Raw genomic sequence first — 23560 nt, 5'->3', positions numbered from 1 at the left:
CAAATTGAAACAATCCTTTACCGTTGACGGCAAAAGCGGTATATTTCCTACTTTCAGTACTAAGAGGTATTTGTAAAAAAGCTTTTGAAAGATCTATAGACGATATGAACTTCGAGTTTTGAAGTTTGCTCAAGATAATATCAATTCGAGGGATCGGGTAAGCATCCCGATTTACTGTGATGCTGTTTAACTTACGTCCATCAAAACAGACCCTAAATGATCCATTCTTTTTTTTCGTGAGCCATAATGGACTACTATAGGAAGAGGTAGACGGTTCGATGATATTAAGTTTAAGCATTTCATCAATCTCTTGGTCTAAATCTTTTTGCCACGCTTGGGGTATCGGATATTGGTATTGCCTAAATGGTGTGGGATTATTCACTTCAATAGAATGGGAAAGCAAGGTAGTACGGCCTAACTTATCCGTAGAGGAGATAGAATTAAACTTGGAGATAGTTTCTTGTAACTGATTTTGTTCCTCATTTGATAAACTAGAAAAATCTTGTACGGCATTCAAGCTCGAAATATTAAATGAAGATATAGACATAGAAAAATCAGAGCAGTTAAGTGTGCTATTAAAAACATTAAGAAAGTCCATTCCAAGGATAACTGAATTTTGCACTGAGGGGATAACATAAAAAGTAACATTTCTGCGTATATTCGCTACAGAGACTTCTGTTACGAATTTTCCCGTGATGGGTTGTACAGTACCATCAGCAGTCGATACTTGAAGAGAAGAAATCGGGTTAACTTTGACTTTATCGTTGTCTATTAAACGAAGAGATAAAGAACCTAGTAAAGATATGTTTGAACCACTGTCTAGAAGTGCTAAACAAGATTGACCTAATACTTCGATAGGGAGATACGGACGATTATCGTTATGTTTCCTAACTAATAGAGAATTTAAATCTAAGGTTGTTTTATCAATCACTATGGTGTTGCCAGAAAATTGAGATAAAGGTAGACAGGTATCTCCTTCCTTAATTTTTCTGGAAGAAGAAGGTAAAGGTAACGGAATTAACGCAGAGTTAAGTTCTTGCTCGAGACAAGGAGATGGGAGATTTAATGAAGATACTGAGAAAGAAACACTATCATTATCTGATTCGACATTAAAGGGTGTCTGCTTCAGAAAACTTAATCTTGAGATAGGTTCTTGTTTGAAGTTGTTGTCCTTTTGGACGAAATACCTTTCCCTTTTCGACTGGTAGAAAGTACGGGAGGGCTTGACGTGTTGAGTCCTGTATTGTTTATGGAAGTTACGGAATTCCCTGATGGAGAGACTGTCAGAGGAGGGCTCAGGGTACAATCCTCTAAACGACCGTTTCCCTGACAATTCCTACAGTTGGGTTTAGTGGTATTTTCAAGGCCACACCCAAAACAAAAGGGACGCAATCTGGGGTTTGGGCATGCAGAGAAGGCATGTCCCTGAGTATAACAATTCCAACATACGATCGTGGAGGTAACGGTAGATACATTGTGTTTCGGTACTTTATTTTGCCATGATCGATTTCGTGAAAAGGAATTCTGACTAGAAGACGGGAAAGGACGAGACGAAACTACAGTTGAGGGTTGATTAGACCAAGAAAATGTTTCTTCTAACCGCTTACATTTTTCCGTAAGCTCGTCGATACTACGGATTTCTACAAGAGCTAGTTGAGAGTGATATGAGGGTAACAAAGATTTCATGATGATTCTTACCTTTTCGGATTCCGTGAGAGGAATGTCAAGACGACTACACAACCCAAGGATGTTGTTGATAAACATAGTAACGGGTTCATTCTGGAGTTGTTTCCGCTTTTTAATGTCATCCAAAAGATCATCTTGGTAGGAATATGGTAGGAAATCAGCTTTAAGTTTTTGCACCAGATCTTTCCAGCAAGAAAGGTTAGAGCGATTATTCATAAACCAAGTGAACGCAGGACCGGTAAACAACTCAGCGGAGGCTGCAAATAAGTCATCCTCTGGAATACATCTAGAGATTCGCAAACATTCAACTTTCTCTAAGAAAGCGACAACAGTATCACGATCACCTGTACCAGAAAAAGAAATACCCCATTTATGAACTTGGGCAGATTTAGAAAATGGGAAGGGTGACGCATTGTGTATGGGTGCATTTGGAGTGGAGGTAGCAGCTGGGTTTCCCCGAGCATCGAGGTCACCTTCAATATCCAAGATTTTGACTGCGACGGTTTTCTGGTATAATTCCTGTTCATCGGTATCACACTCTAAGCGACTTACTCGTTCAGATAAATGAGCTACTCTAGACGACAATCTAGCAAAGGTAGGATCCAGTATTGTACCCCTGAATATCCCGATTTTCTGGGTAAGGTCTTTCAGTGTGTCCTCAATCTCCTCCTTATGTTTGTCAAAGGGAATACAGGAGGAAGAAATTTGCCGAAAACTCCTATTTTCCTTCTCCTGTCGCAGAGCTCCACGCAATATTTTGCGTTTACCCTCGACGGTAGGATATTCAGTAACATCAATACTTCGGATTTTAAGCTCGTAATCTAACTCTTTTACCAGTAAATGATCAACTTTAAAAGTGGACATTTTAAAAAAGAAACTTTCAGTATCAAGACAAAACACCCCAATGAAGGTTAGATAGATAAACTCAATAAAAAAAAATTTTACAACTGGCACAAAGCCCGCAAATTTAATCGCATACAGTAATCTAAAATTGAGATAGAAATCAGAACCTAATAAACATATACCTATAACCCAAAATATATAATTGTGTGGATACAAGTGCCAGTACAGGATATCATAATAATTATAAGATACCAAAAAATATGTAACGTATAAAAATGTAAAAATTCAGTTTATTAAATATTAACGTCACCTTCAATAAACATTTATATATTACCTTTTAACTTATGTTCGTATACCACCCAACAATTCATGCTATATCCTCAATTCTAAAATAATTTCCCTTACACCTGTATACTCTCTCAAAAAAAAACAAAATGATACACTGCTACTATCAACTTTTTCTTTTTTTTTTTATTCCAAAACAATAAACAAACTGTAAGTGATAATTCGCAATAACCAAATTGAATAAGAGAATGTAGTGTAACTAACACTAAATAACCACCTAAATGAAAAACAACAGCTCCACGATGGGCTCGCCACTTTGTAACCCTTATAGTAGGGTTATATTTTTTTTTGGTACTAAAATTTGATTGATGAAGAGAAAGGAGTAGTGAGAAACGGCTTAACAAGTTAAAATTAGAATGAAGATAACAAATTAATTATGAGGATGAGGATGAGACGTAAAAGCTCAGGAAGTGGAGATCGGCTTATTTTCGTGCTGTTGTTTAGGGGAGAAAGAGATAGTGATAAAGGAAGAAACCAGAAAAATTAAAAGTAATGAAATACTTAAAAGAAAAGAACTGACCTATGATCAATAAATCAAAGATGGGCGCCAGAAGTAAATGCCTTTTAGAGCCTTTACTTCGTTGATAGAACAGTGTGGGAGACTAGAAAAGAGAGAGAGAGATATAGAGAGAGATATATAGAGAGAGATATAGAGAGAGATATATATATAGAGAGAGAGAGAGAGAGATATAGAGAGAGAGAGAGAGAGAGAGAGAGAGAGAGAGAAATAAGGAGAAAGATATAAACAATCCAAATAACTTAATCCTGAAATAAAATATTATATGAACACATATAGTTGAGAGATATCAGGTGCAGGTGAAATGATACAAACCTAATAGGTATACCTTATTTTTATTGTGTAAAAAAAAATACCTAGATATATGTAAAGTAAGATTTTGGTAACTAATGTATATATATATAATGTAAAATTTCTAGCTAAAAATATAAATAATGTATAATAATGTAAAACATTGGCTTGCAAGATAAATATATAATAGTAAAATTTAATTAATAATATAAATAATGAATATGAGTAATGTTAAAATTTTGGTTGCCAAGATATAAGCAGATAACGTAAAAGTTTCCGACTATTAAATGATTTCTATGAGTTTACGTTTCTTTCAGATACAAACAATAAAGAGACAGAAAAACAATAGTGAGTGCTAGTCAACAGAACCAGATGATATTCTTCATAATACCGTATTAATATACTTGTATATTATCTACCACAATACCTAAGTTATTATGTAATGAACCCTATAGAGACCAATGCTCTAGGTCTATAAGTACTTATGTTCCCTTACATGCATTGAGATTTAGATGAAAAATTGACAAAATATTATTTGTTGTGTAGACACAACCGATAGTAAAAGATATGATAAGGGAAGTTAAAAAATAATCTAATGCTTAACAACAAATGTAGAATAAATATATAATATATTGCGGAACACAATTCGGTCTATAAATGAGAACATTAATTAAGTACACTTATCTTTGTTCCAATCTAGATGAAATTCCTTCAGCTCTAATTCCAAGTGTTGGCTTATGGACGTGCCGGTTTATCAGACGGTAAGCGGCTCTATGAGTATACACATCTTAGGGAAGATTTACGTTCCAGATAATTAATAGGAATGTTATTCTTAGTGCATTTTCCATATAAGTTGTCTTTGTGGGATATTAAAAGCTTGGTTCTATTTTATAATTCTCTAGGTACGGCAGACGTTCATTTTAGGTATATTATATCTTTACAGATATATTTAGCTTGCTTTGTAATTGCAATTCCAAAATAGATTTATTGAATATCTCCTATTCTTTTATGTATGACATCTGCCGTTTTTTCTCCAACACATATTTGTCTGTATTTGACCTTCTTAAGTCGTTGGTTAGCTAGCACTCATTCTGTTTTCATTTTCCTACCTCGATCGTAAGGTAACTTTTTGTTATTCGATGTTAATTATTACGGTTGTCGGGAGTGGCTACTCGGAAACGTAGCGGAACGCTACAAGTATTTTTATAAAACAAAAATGAAGCTCTTTTTAAACACTTTAAATAAGTTGTAATGGGTTTTCCCCGAAATGTGCTTCATTTTTGGTTATTTCACGTTAAAGTATTCCACGTATTTCACGTTTAAGTTTTCGGACAGTCACCTCAAGTTAGTTTGTAAACACCACTCTATAGTTGCTTTCTCTTTCGGCTCTTATTGTTTTTAATATATTTGCTTAAGTTGTTGTTAGTTCTGAAAGCTGGTGTTATTCCTTTCTTTTTTATGTATCTGGCTATTTTTGTTGTTATCTTGCCTGTATATGTGACTGGGTTCTTTCTGTGGTGGCGGATAGACTAATTTCAGGGCTTTCTTATGGAGTTTTTGGTTTAAAATCTTGTTAATTGTTTGTTCGTTATAGCCATTGTTTACTGCTATTTGCTTAATGATGTTCAGTTCTATGGCTATAACGAACAAACAATTAACAAAATGTTAAACCAAAAACTCCATAAGAAAGCTCTGAAATTAGTCTATCCGCCACCACAGAAATAACCCAGTACCTTCTGTTCTATCACATATTATACAGGCAAGATAACAACAAAAATAGCCAGATACATAAAAAAAAAGGAATAACACCAGCTTTCAGAACTAACAACAACTTAAACAAATATATTAAAAACAATAAGAGCCGAAAGAGAAAGCAACTGCAGAGTGGTGTTTACAAACTAACTTGTGGTGACTGTCCGAAAACTTACATCGGTCAAACTGGCAGAACCTTTGACAAATGGATAGCAGAACACAAAAAGGCTTTCAACAATAGAAAAACAGACATTTCTACATAGTCACTTCACCTTCTAGATTCTAGACCATAATCATTCTTTTAATGAACAGTTTCGAATTCTTCATATTCAAAATAAAGGCCTTAAGCTATCTTTATTAGAATCTATGGAAATTAATAAATTGAAAAATGCGGATATAATTCTGAATGACCAACTCGAGACAAACAGCTTCCCACTCCTCAACCTCTTCAGTTAAAGACTTTAAAATACAAACCCATAGTAAACTAAATCACTTGAGAAAGGTACTCTGCCAAAACAGCTGTAGTCACATAGTTATAATAAATTTTGTGGAAGTATAGAAAACAAACGTTTTCAATGTTTTATTGTTAAATGAGGTCTTTTCAACTTAATATTCAATGAGTAATTGAATGAGGATGTGATTAAAATAGTGAATAATCCCGAAGAAAATAATTGTATGCCTCGCTATGCCCTTTACTAAAAATAATAGTAAAACGCGTCGTGTTGTGAAAATAGTGAAAGAAAATCTACAACTAAATAAATGGAGGATATCATAACCTCCACTCTATCTTCTTGTAGTGCTGCCTTCTTTCGTGCAGGTTAGCGACTACACTGGCAAATCTGTTTCTGCCCAGAGCGCCTCTAAACAAAGATCATTTTAAGCCATGAAATCTGGCGCGTACCAGGACCCAGTTTTTCTTCAATCTTCACCTGGATGATCATTTCGTTTTTCATTATGTGTCCTGTAGCTAACTTTTCTAATTTTGATGATCTCTTCATCAGAGTTATGTTGAGTATCCAAGCCTCCGTTCCATAAAATGCTATTGACCATACATAGCAATGCAGAAAACTAAGGTAATGCTTATATTACTGTTAAAAAATAAGCTTTAAATTTTGATAAAGCCTTGTCGAATTACCTCTATTCTCGCTCTTACTTCTTGTTTATATTCAAGTTGATTGTTAAACCAGCATCCAAGATATTTGTATTGGTGTACGTATTCAAGCTGTTGGTGGTTCACATATATTGAAAGGGGAAAATTTTGGTTCTTTATATTTTTATAACTTTGGTTTTCGCAGTATTGAGCTTCATGCCCATTTTTCACAACTCTCAGTGACCCTATTTACAGTATCTGGAGACTATGGTCCGACTCAGTCATTAAAACAGTATCATCTGTCTGCATAATGGATGTTATTTACTCTTTGTCCATTTACCTAATACCGTCCCTTTGTCCTGATACCTTCTGAAGAGTGTGATAAAGCGTTCGCAAATATTACCTCCAAGTAGACGTATCGGTGAAAGCACGCAACTCTTGTCTGACACCTCGTTGTATTTCAATTGACGTCTTGACGTGTTACCGTTGGTCTTTGTGATTGCTGTCTGATTCCACTAAATAAGTCCTATAATTTGAGAATCTCTTTTGTCGATTCTGATGTCGTTCAATCTTCCTATCAAGGTCCTGTGATGCACACGATCGAACGCCTTTTCAAAATCTATAAAACAGACAAAAAAGTCTGCTTGTTGATCTTTGTGCCAGAGTGTGAAGACAGAATATTGCTGCTCATATCCCCATGCTTTTCCTTAAGCCAAATTGTTCTTGACCGGTGACCTCTTCACATCTTCTATATATTCTGTTCTGTATGATTCGCAAAATAGGGGAGTGCATTTAGATTTTCACTTCGGAAAAAATCAAACAAGATAAAACTTTTTGTAATTTCATTAAGAAATGTTTAATAAACAACATATCAAAAAGTTCTACTCGAGAAGTGGGTGCTTCATTTTTTATTAAACAAATGAACAGCGAAGTTAGATGTTTTTTTTAATAACTCCGAAAATATAATTTTTAGAATAAAACTGACTTGACCATTGAAAAATTCAGAAAATTTTACAAAAAAAACCTTATATAAAGATTTTTCTAAAATTAAATCTCTAGTTTCTGTAATTTTTTATTTATAACGCTGAAGTCACCCTTCTCACACACATTGGCGCACTGTAAACTAGCGTTGGAAGAATTGCACGGTTGAGTTTTTTTAATGTAATTCTTTAACTAATGGATCAAAAGAAATTTTACAAATTGAACATGAAAGAGGATGAAATAAGCTATCTTATGGTTGTAATATAAAGAAATAAAATGTATGGACATAAGTACGGTGTGGGCGGAAAGTGAGCCTTACATGAATTTTGTTTAAAAATGATTTAAAAATGTGTAACTAATACAATTTTACCTATAAAACTCTCAAATTTGCACAACTTAGCTATCAGTCATCTTACTAAACAATGTTTTATTCAAAAAAAATATCAAAAATTTAATTCAAATAATACGATGTCTCAAAAAATGTAATTTTTAAAAACTTCGTAGTTTTACAGAATTCCCACCACTTTAAGACGGTATTACTCAAGTTTGAATAAATCGAATACAATTTTTTTGCTATTTTTTAAAGCTTGGAATGTAATCTTTAAATATCACTGAATTATTTTAGTTTAAAAATGAAATAAATAATTTCTTTTTGAGAAAACTAAGAAAGATAACAAAAATATAATACAAAAACCGAAAATTGCCAGCTGAAAAAATGGCTATACAGAGTGATCAAAACTTTTTTCTGTAAAACTTCCCTAAAATACATTTAATAATAAGCTTCAACAATAATAAATGTTTAACAAAAAAATTTTTTTTAGCTCTTATACATTATGTCTCCGTAACTTGGAACCTATTGATAACTTTTTTAATATCAGTTTTACGAAAAAAAGTTATTCTTTATAAAATACGCTGCATCCTATATAACATAAGATGCAACCATCAAATATCAAATTTCGTTAATTTTGTACGAGGTATGTTAAAAAATATGAATTTCACTCAAGAGTAAAGTGCCTTTATATTTCACAATATCGAAAATTTTTATAAAGAAAAGTTGTTTCGAATTAAAAACTATGTTCCAATATGTAATTATATCCTTCTAATCGAAAATTTGTTTTTTTTTAATATTCTTTCTAATAAATTTTAATTTTTAATATTATTGTGAAAATTATTTGTTTATCTTTTTTTTAAGAATGAAATTCCATATTTGTTTGAGTGGATTCTACTTGTTTTTCATTTAAATATCCACCATTTTGGATCCACTATTTTGAAATTAAAATTTTTAATCTTTAATTCAGATTCAACAACCTGTTAAATATAAAGACAATAAATGTTCTTTTTAGAAAATCCGCATTTTGGATCCGCCATTTTATAGTTTATAATGTTAACATTTAAGTTAGGTTTATCAAAGCTCTCAAAAATAAATATATGTAGAAATAAATACATTTTGTTAAGAAATTATGATTTTACAACTATTTTTTAAGTTATCCGCCATTTTGGATCTGCCATTTTATAATTTAAATTATCAAAATTTGATTCAGGTTCAGCAACCTCTCAAAAATATCCACATATATGCCAACAAACACGTTTTATAAAAAAAAATCGGATTTTACAACTACTTTTTAAGGATTTTTAGGAAAAATCCGCTATTTTGAATCCGCCATTTTGAATTTGCAAATTGTAATGTCAGATTCGGGTTCTGCATAATCAAAACTAAAATAAAAACATTTTTTATCAAAATAAAATGTTGAATTCACCCATATTCTTAACATTATTTATACAAAACAATTGTTATTGTTTAAACAATTAATAAACAATAAGCGGCGAAATTTGTGAGTAGAACTTTTTACTTCAACATATTTATAAACTAACAAAAAAAGTTTTAGAAAAATATAACCTTGTTTGATTTTTTCCGAAACATTATATCTTTTAATCAGAATGTTATTTAATAGACTACTTATAAGGCGGAAGCCCTGACATGATTTGGCGTTCTTCTTTTTTGCAGAGGTATGAAGACAGATTCTAGCCATGTTTTAGGGATCAGTCCTGTACTGTAAATATTATTAAATAGTCCAAGGAGAAGGCCTAAGGTTTCTCGTTGATTAACTTCAGTAGCTCAGCTAGTATTTCATCTTCTCCTGCAGATGTGATATTTTTTAGTTGACGTATTCAACTAAATTGAAATTTTAAAAAAATTGAATTTTTTACAATTATTAAATGAAAAGAAATGAACATCTCTATCTATGAACAGCATCTCTATCTGAATTTTTTAATGTGGTTATATTTTTTGTTTTTAGTGAATACTCGAAATATTTTTAACTTTAAAAGTCATACATACTTCCTTTGCTTTCTTTATGTTGACTTAAATACGTACTATCAATCTTTCTAATACCTACTACAGCTATTTTATAATCTAATCTCTTCCTTCTAGCACGATATGAGGTTATGGGAAGAAGCTTAAATAAAAACGGAAAAGAGTGCGAACGGTTGGAATGTGCACAAATTTGCGAATATGGTTTTAAACTGGACGAAAATGGGTGCCAAACGTGCAAATGTGACGATCCGTGTGATGGGTTTATGTGCCCGGAAGATGAAGAATGTGTCAACGTTAAAGAAGCATCCTGTAGCGAGTTCTTGTGTCCTTCAGTACCAGTATGTAAGTATTAAAAAAATTACAAATATGCGTAAGTTGTTACAATATTCTAGTTGTTATTCCTTAATTACATCTCTTCATTCATAAGTTTTCATGTCTCGGGTCTTTTTGGGCGCTTTGAATATAATATCGTCCCTACCATTTCCAACTATCGAATGTGAAAAATCGGGTTTTTCAGATTCGATACCTTGCCCTCGCATTATACGGTGATACATCTTGTGGCAAATTCTCGTTATTGTAGCTTGATTAGGAGCGCGGGAAATATGCTGTTTAAATCATCGAATATGAACATTTTTTCATTTGGTTGACTGCAAACTGACGAAAATGGTTATATTCGATATTTTGTTTTGTATTAATATAACTAAAGGTATATTTGTACAACGCTAAATGTCGAATGTGTCACATTCGTTAGTTTGTGTTGTAATTTATTCAACAGTAATTCAATTATAATCTGTAAACTGTCGAAAATGCTAAACTGCTGAGAGGAATAAAATGCACGTGTTTACAATTAGTGCGAATTTTGTTTCAGTATCGCTTCCAAGAAATTCTTGTGAGGCAGTTTATGATTTCATTTTAACGGATTTTCATTATTTGATTATACAGTTATTCGCTATTATACATTCGCTACTTTGAATCATCGGACCGAAACAAATATTTGATTAATACAAAAAGCAAAGTAACGAATGTGATTTTTTGGAAAGAAATAAATGATAAGCAGTTCAAATTTGTTATCAATCTAACAAGGATTAAACATTACATACCAAAAATATAAAAATTGTTCCTTTTGTCAATGCGTTGATTTAGGAGTCTCCAAAAAAGAGTTATTTTGCTCTTCTGAAAAGTACCACTTTTCACATTCGATAGTTGGAAATGGCAGGGACGAATATGTGTCCTCATTTTGGCCATCTGCGTATCTAGCGGGGTTTTTCTGATAATTTTTTATAATAATTAATTTCCACCATAATCATTTTTGTTACATCTTCAGTATGATATTGCCTACACTATTAATAATAGTCAGTCGTCAGATATGAAAATGCCAGTACATCTCTAAAAATAATACGAGCAAGCTGAATTTTGTTGAGAATATCAATTTTGGGACCCCAAATAAATACAAATAATGTCGTCACTCCTACCCCCGGACTTTCCCGTAAAACCTGTCTCGTAAGGGGGGAAACGGCAAATATCGGTTTACTAAGAATCTGTACTACTTAGAAAAAAATATTTTAAGCAATAAATGTAGCTGAGCTAATTTTAAATAAAAATGTCTAGTAGCACTTTTTGTGTAGAATGAACCTTTCTCTCAGAAGCAACGCTTGAAGCGACTAGCGATTTTTAATGTCTGTTATGCTCGCAAAATCAATTTTTTAAATAAAATTTGTATCAACTTACGGTTCTTCTTCTTTTAGTGCCGGCGGGTGTAATTTCCTCACCAAAATAATCTTTTACCTGCGTTTGGAAGGGTATGCCATAATCCCATAGGTATTTTCCTCACCAAAATCGAAGTGATTATTTCAGGTAGATTTTACAAAAAGGCATTCAAGGGAATTATTTATCTACCTGCTCTAAGATTACAGTAGGTACCTATAATAATTAATGAGTTAATAATTATGGTATTTTATTTTTAGTCACAATTGCAATTTTGGCATATTTAATATGCAATGGCATATTTAATAGAAAGTAATCGCGATAAACCTTTACTGCTATTTGAAAATTTTATTTTTTATTAAGTGAATGTTTTATAAAGTAAAAAATTTAAAAAGTGAAGAAGTGTACTGGAGTTATAATAAAACAATTTGTAGTGCGAAATTGTTTACTATTGGTGCAAATTTTACAATTTCTAGAAGTAGCCTACAACATAATCATGTACCAGATCGTCAGTAGATAGATCGGAAAATTGTTTCTAACTCTTGTAAACGTTAAGCCGAAGAGAATATTACTGAAAAACCAGCAAAAATTATACGCCAAGAGCTTGCAGCTAATTTGCCTGAAACAATTCTACGATTGATATAAGAAAAAATATACGTTAATAATAAATATACGTTAAATATGCGTTATAAGTTACATAAGATAAAATATATAATTATCGACAAAAAATGATGCCTGGTCGACTTCCTTCCAATATTGATAACGTTCAATAAGGGGAAAAATATTCTCTCTATAAACTGTGTCAAAAGTAAGATAATAGTGAAACAAATGTAAGACTTTTAGCGACATTGAATTGTATATATTATATAGATGGCACATTTTCTTCTGTACCAGATATTATTTGCAATCATTCACTATTCACGGTCTAATTAATGGGCATTGTATTTCTTTATTATACTGTTTACTGCCAAACAAAAAAAACATAAACTTACAAAAATCTTTTTTATTTGTTAAAATCAGAAATTCTTAAAGCTCTGAAAATTAAGTTTAATCCTAGTAAAATTTTTATAGATTTTGAAAAAGCTATACATATAATAAGCTATACATATAATAATGAAATCATTAAAATATGTCCGAACACTGAAATACATGGTTGTATATTTCACCTACTGCAAGCTTCTAGTATGTGGTATAGAAAAATTCTGTCTCTTGATTTAACATCAGAATCAGAATATACGAATGATTGTGAAGTAGGCAAGTGGCTCAAACATACTTTTGGCCTTACATATATAAAACCAGAAGACGTATCAGATTGTCTTGTGTTTGATTTAATGTCATGCAAACCAGAAAATGAAATTTTAGATAGATATGTTGATTATTTAGTTGAAACATATATAGACGAAAATGCCATATTCTCCCCATATTTATGGGCAGAGGCAAATTCTTCTGTTATTCGTACCACGAATGCTTGCGAATCTTTTCATTCGCATTTAAATTCATCTTTTTATAATACGCATCCATCCATATACATTTTCTAAGAAAAAATTAAAGAATTTCAGGTAGATACGTACGTTAAAATTCAAAGTTTGCATATTGCAAAACCAATCAAAGATAAAAAAGTTAAACTAAAATTGAAAAAGGTAGAAAATTTATTAATAAGATATCAGTCAAATCTATTGATTATGTGTGTCTCTTATTATAGTAAATATTAAATAATAATTTATAGGGGAGTCAATATACAATATGTCCCTGTAGGTTGGAATCATATAAAACTTTTTTATTATTAATTTTACGAAAAAAGTTATTTTTCATAAAAAGTTCTGCATGGTCTAAAACCTAAGATTCAACCATCAGATATTTTCTTAATAACAATTTTCGATATTTTCAAATACTAAGGTACTTTACCCTTGAGCGAAATTCATATTTTCAAATACAAAGGTACAAATATTTGATATTTGATGCATTTTAGAATTCTACACGATGCAGAGCATTTTATGAAGAATAACTTTTTTTCGTAAAATTTATAATAAAGAAGTTTTCCATAGGTTCCAAGTTGCGCAGACATACTGTATAAGAGCGCAAAAAAATTTTTTTGAACATTTAATATTGTTTAAGCTTGTTATTAAATGTATTTTAGGTAAGTAAGTTGTACAGAAAAAATTTTGATGACTTTGTGTTAACATTTTTTTAACTGATAATTTTCGGATTTTGTATTACATTTTTTACCTTTCTTAATTTTCTCAAAAAGAAGTTGTTTATTACATTTTTGAAGTAAAATAATTTAGTGCACTTTAAAGACTATATCTTAAGCTTTAAAAAACACCTATAAAATTGTAATATATCCGTTTAAACTTGAGTACGGAGCACACTAGTTAGCTCGCGAGTTCAAAAATCCCTTTTAATATAATACAGTTTAAAAATAATAGTTTTCGGTCCGAAAACTGTATACATACTGGTTCGCTTCAATGGTTAAGCAGGCTTTCACAGGCAATGTTTGTACGCTTAAGTAATGAACTGTTTTCCTTTTTCACTAAGTAATCAGCAAATCTAACTAAAGTCTATAGCAAAACATTCACGTACGTCTAATGGATCTAGGAAAATCCAAATTTTTTAATTTTTCTACACCATGATTGTCCGAGATGAAATCTACATGATTTTATTTTCGCAGAGAGAAACACTTCACTTACGGCTGCATTGATCTCTTTTTCGAAATCGGAATACACAATCTTAGGATGAAAAAGTTTTAATTTTTGACACAATTTAAGGCAATCACATATGAATTTGCTAACTTATTTGAAAGCAAAAGAATAACGGCACAAAGTGTCCATTATTGAGTCCATGAATTGTAAATAGTTAAGTAAAAAATTTTGTGCAGTATTTAAAAGTTCCATCAACCTATATAATTGCTTCTAATTTACTTAAAAACGTTAAGTTGATTTTTTTTTTGAGTAAAACATCGTTTAGTAAGATATTTAATAAGTAAGTTGTTTAGTAAGATTTTAGAGTCCTATAGGTAAAATTGTATTAGTTACACATTTTTAAACCATTTTTGATTATAATTCATGTACGTCTCACTTTCCGCCACACCGTACGTTTGCCCATATTTTTTCTGTTTATTTCAACTTAAGATAGCTTTAATATTCTTCTTTCGTTTCCAATTTGTAAAATTTAGTTTGATCAATTAGTTACGAAATTAAAATAAATAAAAAAAAACCAATAGAATCCTTTATAAAAGGTATTTTGTAAGCACACATCATCAGTGCTTATCTAAAATGATTGGTCAACCAATCGAAAACTAGTTCTGTGATGTAGACCTTTTTAGAGATTTTTAAATATATACCTTTTATAAAGGATTTTATTCGTTTTTTGTATTATATGGTATACAGCCTACAGGAAAGCTTTTCCTTGTGGATTTTTATAATAAATTAATTCAAACGCGCGCAGCGTTGAACGCTCCTATAAAGTGCGCCAATGTTTGTGAGAAGGGTGACTTGAGCGTTCTAAATAAAAAAATTATAGAAGCTGTAGATTTAATATTAGACAAATCTTTGTATTCGGTTCTTTACGTAGAATTTTTAAGTCAGTTTTTTTCTAAAATTTACAATTTTCGTCGGCATTTAAAAAAACAATTAATTTCGCAGTTCATTTGTTTAATAAAAAGTAAAGCACCCACTTTTGGAGTACCTACTACTTTTTGATATGTTGTTTATTTAACATTTCTTAATGAAATTATAAAAAGTTCTATTTGTTGTTGTAGAGAACCATTTCCTTAGGTTCTTTAACCATGATATTCTTCTTCTTCATTGGCGGTAAAAATTCGATATTTTTTATCAGAGTGTCCTATTGACAAAAATTAACATGAATTTTAAAGGTAAAAAGCACATTAAAAAGAATTTATGCCTTTTGCCGCAAATGAAGTACGTTTCTATAAATCTGTTGTATAAATATACTTTAATATATTTAGAACATTTATATGAACAAGTCAGACAGGAAGCAGAGAAGAGAGGACTGCAATGGAATATGTTAAAACAATTAGCTCAAAATGGAACATTATGGAAAAGAAATATTAAAGAAGCACCGCAAGAGTAAATAAAATAAACTGCTCGTCAAAAGTTAGGGATATTTATGCTCATTTTCATAGCTGATTTTTTCGAGAACAGATTAACGGATTTCGCTAATTTTTTTTATTATTTTAGATTTTTCTTAAGTATTTACACAGTTGTGCAAAGGTTAACTCAAACTTCTTTTTTGTACTTATACCGGGTGGAAGAAAAGGAATGTTTTTCTTATGTTAAGTTTGAGACGCCTGTAGGGAGGACGAGGTACAAATGTGGGTATTCATTAGAATCGTATTGTAACCTTATGTTTTGTGAATATTTTGTTTCTTGAATGTCCCTAATATCTTTAGAAACAAAGAAAATAGACTGTTTTGTAGTTTAACATGTATTTTAACCGAAACAAAAGTTTGAGACGCCATGTAGGTAGGAAAAGACACAAAGACATTATGTTATAGTCTCATATTTTGCGAATATTATATTTTTTTTATTTCTCTGATATCTTTAATAACAAAAAACTAGACGGTTTTATTCTTTAGTACGCGTTTTAAGTGAGGACATGCGATACGTGAAGAGGCCATGTCTTGTCATACCACTAAGATGAAATTATTTTCTCCATAGAGTGCGAAAGAAACAGTGTTTAAATAAAAACATTTTTTGTAATGTACCTCTCGCTATTTAAAGAGCCTCCACGTAGACACCAAATCTGTACTTATTCTCAAGGAAATTCCGCCCCAAAACATCACAGGGCCTCCATTAAACAATCTCGTCTCTCTTATATTACGCTGTGCATACCGCTTACTTGGTCGACAAATAACTCTTATAGGTGTCGATAAGAATTGTTTACCTTATGTGCCTTTCTGTTTTTAAAGTTTTGTAAACTGTTATTTTTTATTGTTAATGTAGTTTTGTTTCAGTTAAAACACCTGTTAAAGAGTAAAACCACCTATCTTCTTTGTTTATAAAGATATCAAGGACATTCAAAAAAGAAAATGTTCACAAAACATAAGACCAGAATACGATTCCGATGTATATCTACTAACATGTGTACCTCGTCCTCCCTACAGGGTGGTACAAACTTAACATAAGAAAAACATTTCTTTTCTTCCACCCGGTATAAGTACAAAAAAGAAGTTTGAGTGAACCTCTGTACAACTGTGTAAATACTAAAGAAAAATCTAAACTAATAAAAAAATAGCATAATCCGTTAATCTGTTCACGAAAAAACCGACTATGAAAATGAGCATAATATTCCATATCCCTAACTTTTGACGAGCAATTTATATGGACAGAATATAATATAATGTGTTAAAATAAGTACCTTCTAATTACTAAAAATGTATTGTTAAAATAGGTATTTTTTATTATATCACTTCCATTGGAATGTCTACCATTTAAATATATAACATGATTTTCGTTTTTGAGTTTTGGCAACAAATATCAGTCATTTGAAATTTTCCTAAAAAATACTGAATTTAAACTTTCACATAACAAATGATCTTACGTCACGGGAAATACTTCCACTTGCTTCTACGAAGAAGGTATTAGGTGAAATTAGAAATTTGTAGCTGAAATTGTGTAATTTCGAAAAACTTATTTGTGCAATCGAAAAGCAGCAAATTTATACCGTTTTGGATCGTTTATAATGTGAAATTTTAAATTCAATGCTTTAGGCATATTTCAAATTCCTCATTTTTGTTGCCAAAATTCAAAATCGAAATTTAATGATATAGGTTTTGAAGATTAAGCTCTATCAATGGAAATTCCATAGCGACCAGTCAACAGAACTAATACCTAAATTTTATTGATCTCATGAGAATCATAAAAAATGGCAAAAATCGCGCAACGTTTATTTATTTAACAGCTTTATTAAAATTGACTTCATTTGCGGCAAAATAAAAACATTGTATACGAAAGCTGCACTCTTCACGTTTAAAACGCATTCTAATTTTTGTCAATAGGACACTGTGATCAAAAGATATTAGTCCAGAAAGCCACTGCGCGAAAAATATTCTGATTCGGATTGTTTGCACAATCTCACTCAAAAAGGACCCCTCTTCACAAATTTGCACGTTACCAGGTCCAAATGTGGGTCAAAAATTTTTTAAACGTTTTTTGTTTTTTTTTTCCTAAAATTATTTTTTTTGCATCGAAGTTTTTTTAGGTTTTGTGGATTATTCCAAACAGAAAAGTTCTTTAATGACTTTTCTCTAAGGTTGATAGTTTATAACATATAAGCGACTAAAAATATAAAAATTGCGAAATCGGCCATTTTAAACTTTAAAAACTATGTGAAAAACTGAAAATTGTGAAAATGTTGCTAAGGTGGGCAGATATTCTTTAAACATTGATTGATGAAATCCCGAAGAGTTTTTTGCAATACAATATCGAACACCCCTTTGTTTTTTAATTGCTAATCAAGCGGCCGCTACACTATTTTCAACCGTGGCAGGTTAACAACATTGTGTGTAATATGCGTAAATATATGGATGACAAAAATATTCTGATTCAATTTATTTTCGCCATCTTGCTTGAAAAGGTTCCCTGTCAACAAATTTGCGTGTTGCCAGGGTCAAAAATGGGTCAAAAAAAATTTAAACAATTTTTTTAAATTTAATATATTTTCCGGGGCGGAGGTAAATTATTAAAACATATTGTTATAAAGTATTTTCCTTACCAACTCACTCAGGTAATAAAATAATATATATTTAATTTAACAATGTCTTATTATGAAAGCATCCGAAATCCGAATACAAGACATTAATTTCCTTACATTATAATAATAGTTTATAATATAGATAAGAGGTATAAATTATTATTTCATATTTACTATAATTAGACAGACACTTTACAAAATCCATTCTAATAGTAATTTGATTAGACTGATATCTTATTAATAAATTTTCTACATTTCTCAATTTCAGTTTAACTTGTTTTTATCTTTGATAGGTTTTGCAATATGCAAACTTATATTTTACCACACGTATCTACCTGAAATTCTTTAATTTTTTCAAAGAAAATATATATGGATAGATGTGCATTACAAAACGATAAATTAAAATGCGAATGAAAAGATTCGCAAGCATTCGTAATACGAATAACAGAAGAATTTGCCTCTGCCCACAAATATGGGGAGAATATGTCATTTTCGTCTATATAAGTTTCAACTAAATAATCAACTCTATCTTAAATTTCATTATCTGCTTTGCATGACATTAAATCAAACACAAAACAATCTGATATGTCTTCTGGTTTTATATGTAAGGCCAAAAGTATGTTTGAGCCACTTGCCTCCTTCGGAATCATTTTTATATTCTGATATTAAATCAAGAGACCAAGACATTTCTATACCAAGCTTGGGGTAGGTGAAATTTACAACCATGTATTTCGGTGCTCGGACACATTTCAACGATTACATTATGTATAGACTTTTCAAAATCTTCAAAAATTTTACTAGCATTAAACTCAATTTTGAGAGCTAAAAATTTCTGATTTTAATAAATAAAAAATATTGTTGTACATTATGTACATTTCTGTTTTTTTGTTTGGCAGTAAACAGTATAATAAAGAAATATAATGCCCATTAATTGGCCCATGAATAGTGAATAATTGCAAATAATATGTGGTACAGTAAGAAAATGTGCCATCCATATAATAAAATTCAATGTGGCTTAAAGTCTTATATTTGTTTCACAACTAAATATTACCCTACTTTTGACACAGTTTATAAAGAGAAAATTTTCCCTCTTGGTTGTTTTTTGAGCACACCTCTTCACAAATTCTTGAACCTCATCAATATTGGAAGGAAGTCGACCAGGCATAATTTTTCTTCGATAATTATATATTTTTTCTCATGTAACTGACAACAATCGTAGAAATTGTTTCAGAAAAATTAGCTGCAAGCGCTTGGCGTATAGTTTTTGCTGGTTTTTCAATAATATTCTCTTCGGCTTTACGTTTACAATAGTTAGAAATAATTTTTCGATCTAACTTCTGACAATCTGGTTCATGATTATGTTGTAGGCTACTTCTAGATATTGTAAAAATTGCACCAATAGTAAAAATATTCGCACTACAAGTTGTTTTATCCTCCAGAACACTTCTTCACTTTTTAAAACTTTCACTTTATAAAAAATAAAAATTTTCAAATACCAATACCGCGAAAGGTTTACCACGGTCACTTTTTATTAAACATGCCATTTTTTTCAAAATTCCAATTGTGAGTAAAAATAAAATACCATAATTAATTAATTATTATAGGTACCTACTCTAATTTAATAGTAGATAAATAATTCAATTGAATGCCTTTTAGTAAAATCTACCTGAAATAACTGAAATAACCATTTTGGTCTTGGTGAGGAAAATACCTGTGGGATTATGACATACCCTTCTAAACGCAGGCAAAAGATTATTTTGGTGAGGAAATTATACCAGCCGGTTTTCCGATTATAGTTAACTACACATGCAACAGTTGAAAATAGTGTGGCGCCCGCTTGATTAGCAATTAAAAAACAAAGAGGTTTTCAATATTGTATTGCAAAAAGCTACAATCCAACAAGCGATAGCTGGCGGGTGACCTTCTCGTATTGTGTATTTCCCATTGTATATTTTAGCGCAAGGTCGCCCGCCAGCGCTCGCTTGTCGGATTGTAATTTCATCAATCGATGTTCATAGAATATCTACGTACCTTGGTAACATGGCAATTTTCGTTTTTGACATAGTTTTGGATGGCCAAAAATGGCCCATTTTACAATTTTTAAATTTTCAATCACTTATATCTCGAAAACTATCACATTTAGAAAAAAAATTAACTTAAGATCTTTCCTATTTGAAATGATCCAAAAAACCTAAAAAAAATTGCCCGATGTAAAAAAAATAGTTTTAGGAAAAAACAAAAAAAATTTTTTGACTACTTTTTGATCCTGTCAACATGTAAATTTGTTAAAAGGGGAGCTTTTTAAGCAAGATGGTGAAAAAAAATTGAATCAGAATATTTTTCCGCATATATATTTACGCATATTACATATACATGCAACGGTTGAAAATAGTCTCGCGCTCACTTTAATAGCAATTAAAAAACAAAGGGGTTTTCGATACTATATTGCAAAAAACTCTTCGGGATTTCATCAATCGATGTTAAAAGAATATCTACTTACCTTGGCAACAGTGAAATTTTTAGTATTTCACATAGTTTTTGAGGGTCAAAAATGGCCGATTTCGCAATTTTTAAATTTTTAATCGCTTATATGTCAAAAACTATCAACTTTAGAGAAAAGTCACTCATGACCATTTCTGTTTGGAATGATCCAAAAAACCTAAAAAAACTTGATTCGATGCAAAAAAATAATTTTATGAAAAAAACAAAAAAAAACATTTAAAAAATATTTGACCCACTTTTGGACCTGGCAACATGCAAATTTGTTAAAAGTGGTCCTATTTGAGTAAGATTGTGCAAAAAATCCGAATCAGAATATTTTTCCTAGCGGATGCGCAGTGGCTTTCTGGACTATATGGACTTTTACAGTCGAGTTGATATAACTTTTATTTAAAAACTTGATTTCGCGAGCGTAACTGTCTTTTTAAAAAAATTATCTCAGCTACATTTTTTGTTTGAAAGATTTTTTTCTACTGCGTACAAATTCTTGGTAAATTAATGTTTTTCGTTCCCCCCTACGAGGTTGGATTTTAGGAGGAAGCCCTGGGGTAAGAGTGGCAAACTTTTTTGCATCATTTTGAGGAATCATGGAATGATTTTTAGAGGTCAAATCTTTGTTGGTCACTCAAATATCTCTGTAGCATATCTTCCTTTCAAATATTTCACTCCTTTCATTGTATAAACTATTATTCTAGTCGGACATAATTGGATTTTGTTAATAGCTGCTGTTGTCTCCACATAATTTGATCGAATTGAATACATAAGTCTCTAAGCGTATTTGAATTTTGTACATAACTAAAAAACAACAAATAATTTAGGTCGTCCAAAAGCAGTCTACGCTAACCCTTGTGAAACGGGCACTCCACTGACAGATGACCTTAGAGGAGCACCAGTAGCATGCGCACTCAGATCAGAAAATGGAATTATCTGTCCCTCTACGTACGAGTGTACTGCTGTCGCCGGATCTACCCAAGCTGTTTGCTGTCCAATTGCCGAAGAAGAACTAGAGGCAGATGCTTCAGAAGATTATAGTCAAATGGATATGCGACCACAAACAAGTAAGACATTTTGTTCTATTTTTTAATATTGTCTTATTAATGTTCTTTAATTTTAGTGTGTGAATATCTTCATGAGTTTTCTGAGAGTATGGAGGGTACCAGAGAAGGAATGTCATTGGCCCTTCCTACACCAGAGTGTGATTCAAACGGTAACTATGTCGCAACACAATGTTCAAGAGAAGACTGTTGGTGCGTTGACAATTTTGGAACGGAAATACCCAAAACTAAAGGCAAAGGTAGGTAACTGACCTTTTTGATATATCCCTTATTAGCATTTATGGGGTGGTCAGGTGGACCAAAAATATATTTCCTAATTTTTTGCTCCATCAGACTATAACTATGTATATTCCAATTGTAGGATTTCCAATTCCAATAATAGGAAACAACTAGTTAGAGCAAATGATACTGACTCTAGTCTCAAAAACATTGTATGTGGAGTACCACAAGGTTCACTATTGGGTCCTCTACTGTTCCTTATCTTTATAAATGACATCACTAATTTAAAAATCGATGGGAAAATTTTTCTTTTTGCTGATGATACCAGTATCACTTGGAGCAACTCAACTATTGCATCTCTTCATGCAACTATAACTTCTGATTTGCCTACTCTCTTTTAACGTGGATAAGACAGTAGCATTATCCTATAAAAGTGCTCTTCAACCCCTGCTTGTTAATAGCAGCCAGATCTCTACCGTTGATTCTGTAAAATTTCTTGGTATTTTTTTAGACAGCAACCTCAGATGGTCAATTCATATCGATTTGATAAGTAATCTGTTTCGAAAGAACTCAATTTAGCATCTTCTAAACTAACATATTTTTCCTTGTTCGAGTCTCATCTTCGATATGGTCTTCCTTTTTGGGGTTATAGTACAGCTGCCCAATTGACTGTTATTTTTTAAAATACAAAAAAGAGCAATAAGGTATCTGTTTGGCCTCAGATAGTCCATGTGGTGAGACCGCTCCCGTCCGAAAAAATGTCTGATTCGGTTTCTTTGTGGATTCCTATTCAAAAATGTCCCCTTTAAACAAATCTGAAGGGTGCCGCCGGGCGGAATTTTTGGGCAGAAATTGTTTAAACAATTTTTTTAAACAAATATAAAAGATCACGTTTTTTGCTCTCGAACATATATTTTTAAGTTTTCTGGGTCATTCTAAACAAGAAAGGTATCTTGCAAATTTTCTTAAAAATTGATAGTTTTCGAGTTATAGGCGATTTAAAATCTGAAAAATGCGAAAATACGCATTTTCGAGGCTTAAAAACTCATATTTAAATTAGTATTTTTGAGGTTATCATGAGGTTAACATTAATCTTCACGATTCGGAGGAGTGATCGCGTCCAGCCTCCAAAAAATATTTTTTTATTATTATTTGGGATATTCTAAATAAAATAAGTTTCTTGACATTTTTCTCAAAAGTTAATGGTTTTAAAGTTATAAGCGATTTAAAATCCGAAAAATGCCAAAACAACGCATTTTTGGATTTTAAATCGCTTATAACTTTAAAACTGTTAACTTTTGAGAAAAATGTCAAGAAACTTATTTATTTAGAATGTCCCAAAAAATCTAGAAAAAATATTTTTTGGAAGAAAATTGGACATTTTAAAATAGAGCGCGCCGCACCGGCAAAAAAATCGGATGGACATGCATATTTAACAATTAAAAAACAACGGTTTAAATTAGGGTTAGACCCAATCACTCTTCAGAATCTTGAAGCTGAATGTTTAAACTTCAATGTAAGTATCTGGCAATTTCAAAAATACTAATTTAAAT

At 31.4% G+C, this 23560-nt stretch overlaps 1 protein-coding gene across 1 annotated transcript in view; it reads left to right on the top strand.

Moving 5' to 3' along the window:
- The window catches only part of LOC114329915 (balbiani ring protein 3), a 298548-nt gene that overhangs the window by 229813 nt on the left and 45175 nt on the right, over positions 1 to 23560 (top strand). Inside the window, exons 9-11 of the mRNA XM_028279193.2 lie at positions 9937 to 10161; positions 21552 to 21791; positions 21848 to 22027. Of these exons, the coding sequence (XP_028134994.2) occupies positions 9937 to 10161; positions 21552 to 21791; positions 21848 to 22027 (645 nt within the window). The remainder of the gene's footprint in view (positions 1 to 9936; positions 10162 to 21551; positions 21792 to 21847; positions 22028 to 23560) is intronic.

Source organism: Diabrotica virgifera, chromosome 6 (assembly GCF_917563875.1).
Source record: "Diabrotica virgifera virgifera chromosome 6, PGI_DIABVI_V3a".
Classification (NCBI taxonomy): Eukaryota; Metazoa; Arthropoda; class Insecta; order Coleoptera; family Chrysomelidae; genus Diabrotica; species Diabrotica virgifera.
This window is presented reverse-complemented; position numbering and strand designations above follow the sequence as displayed.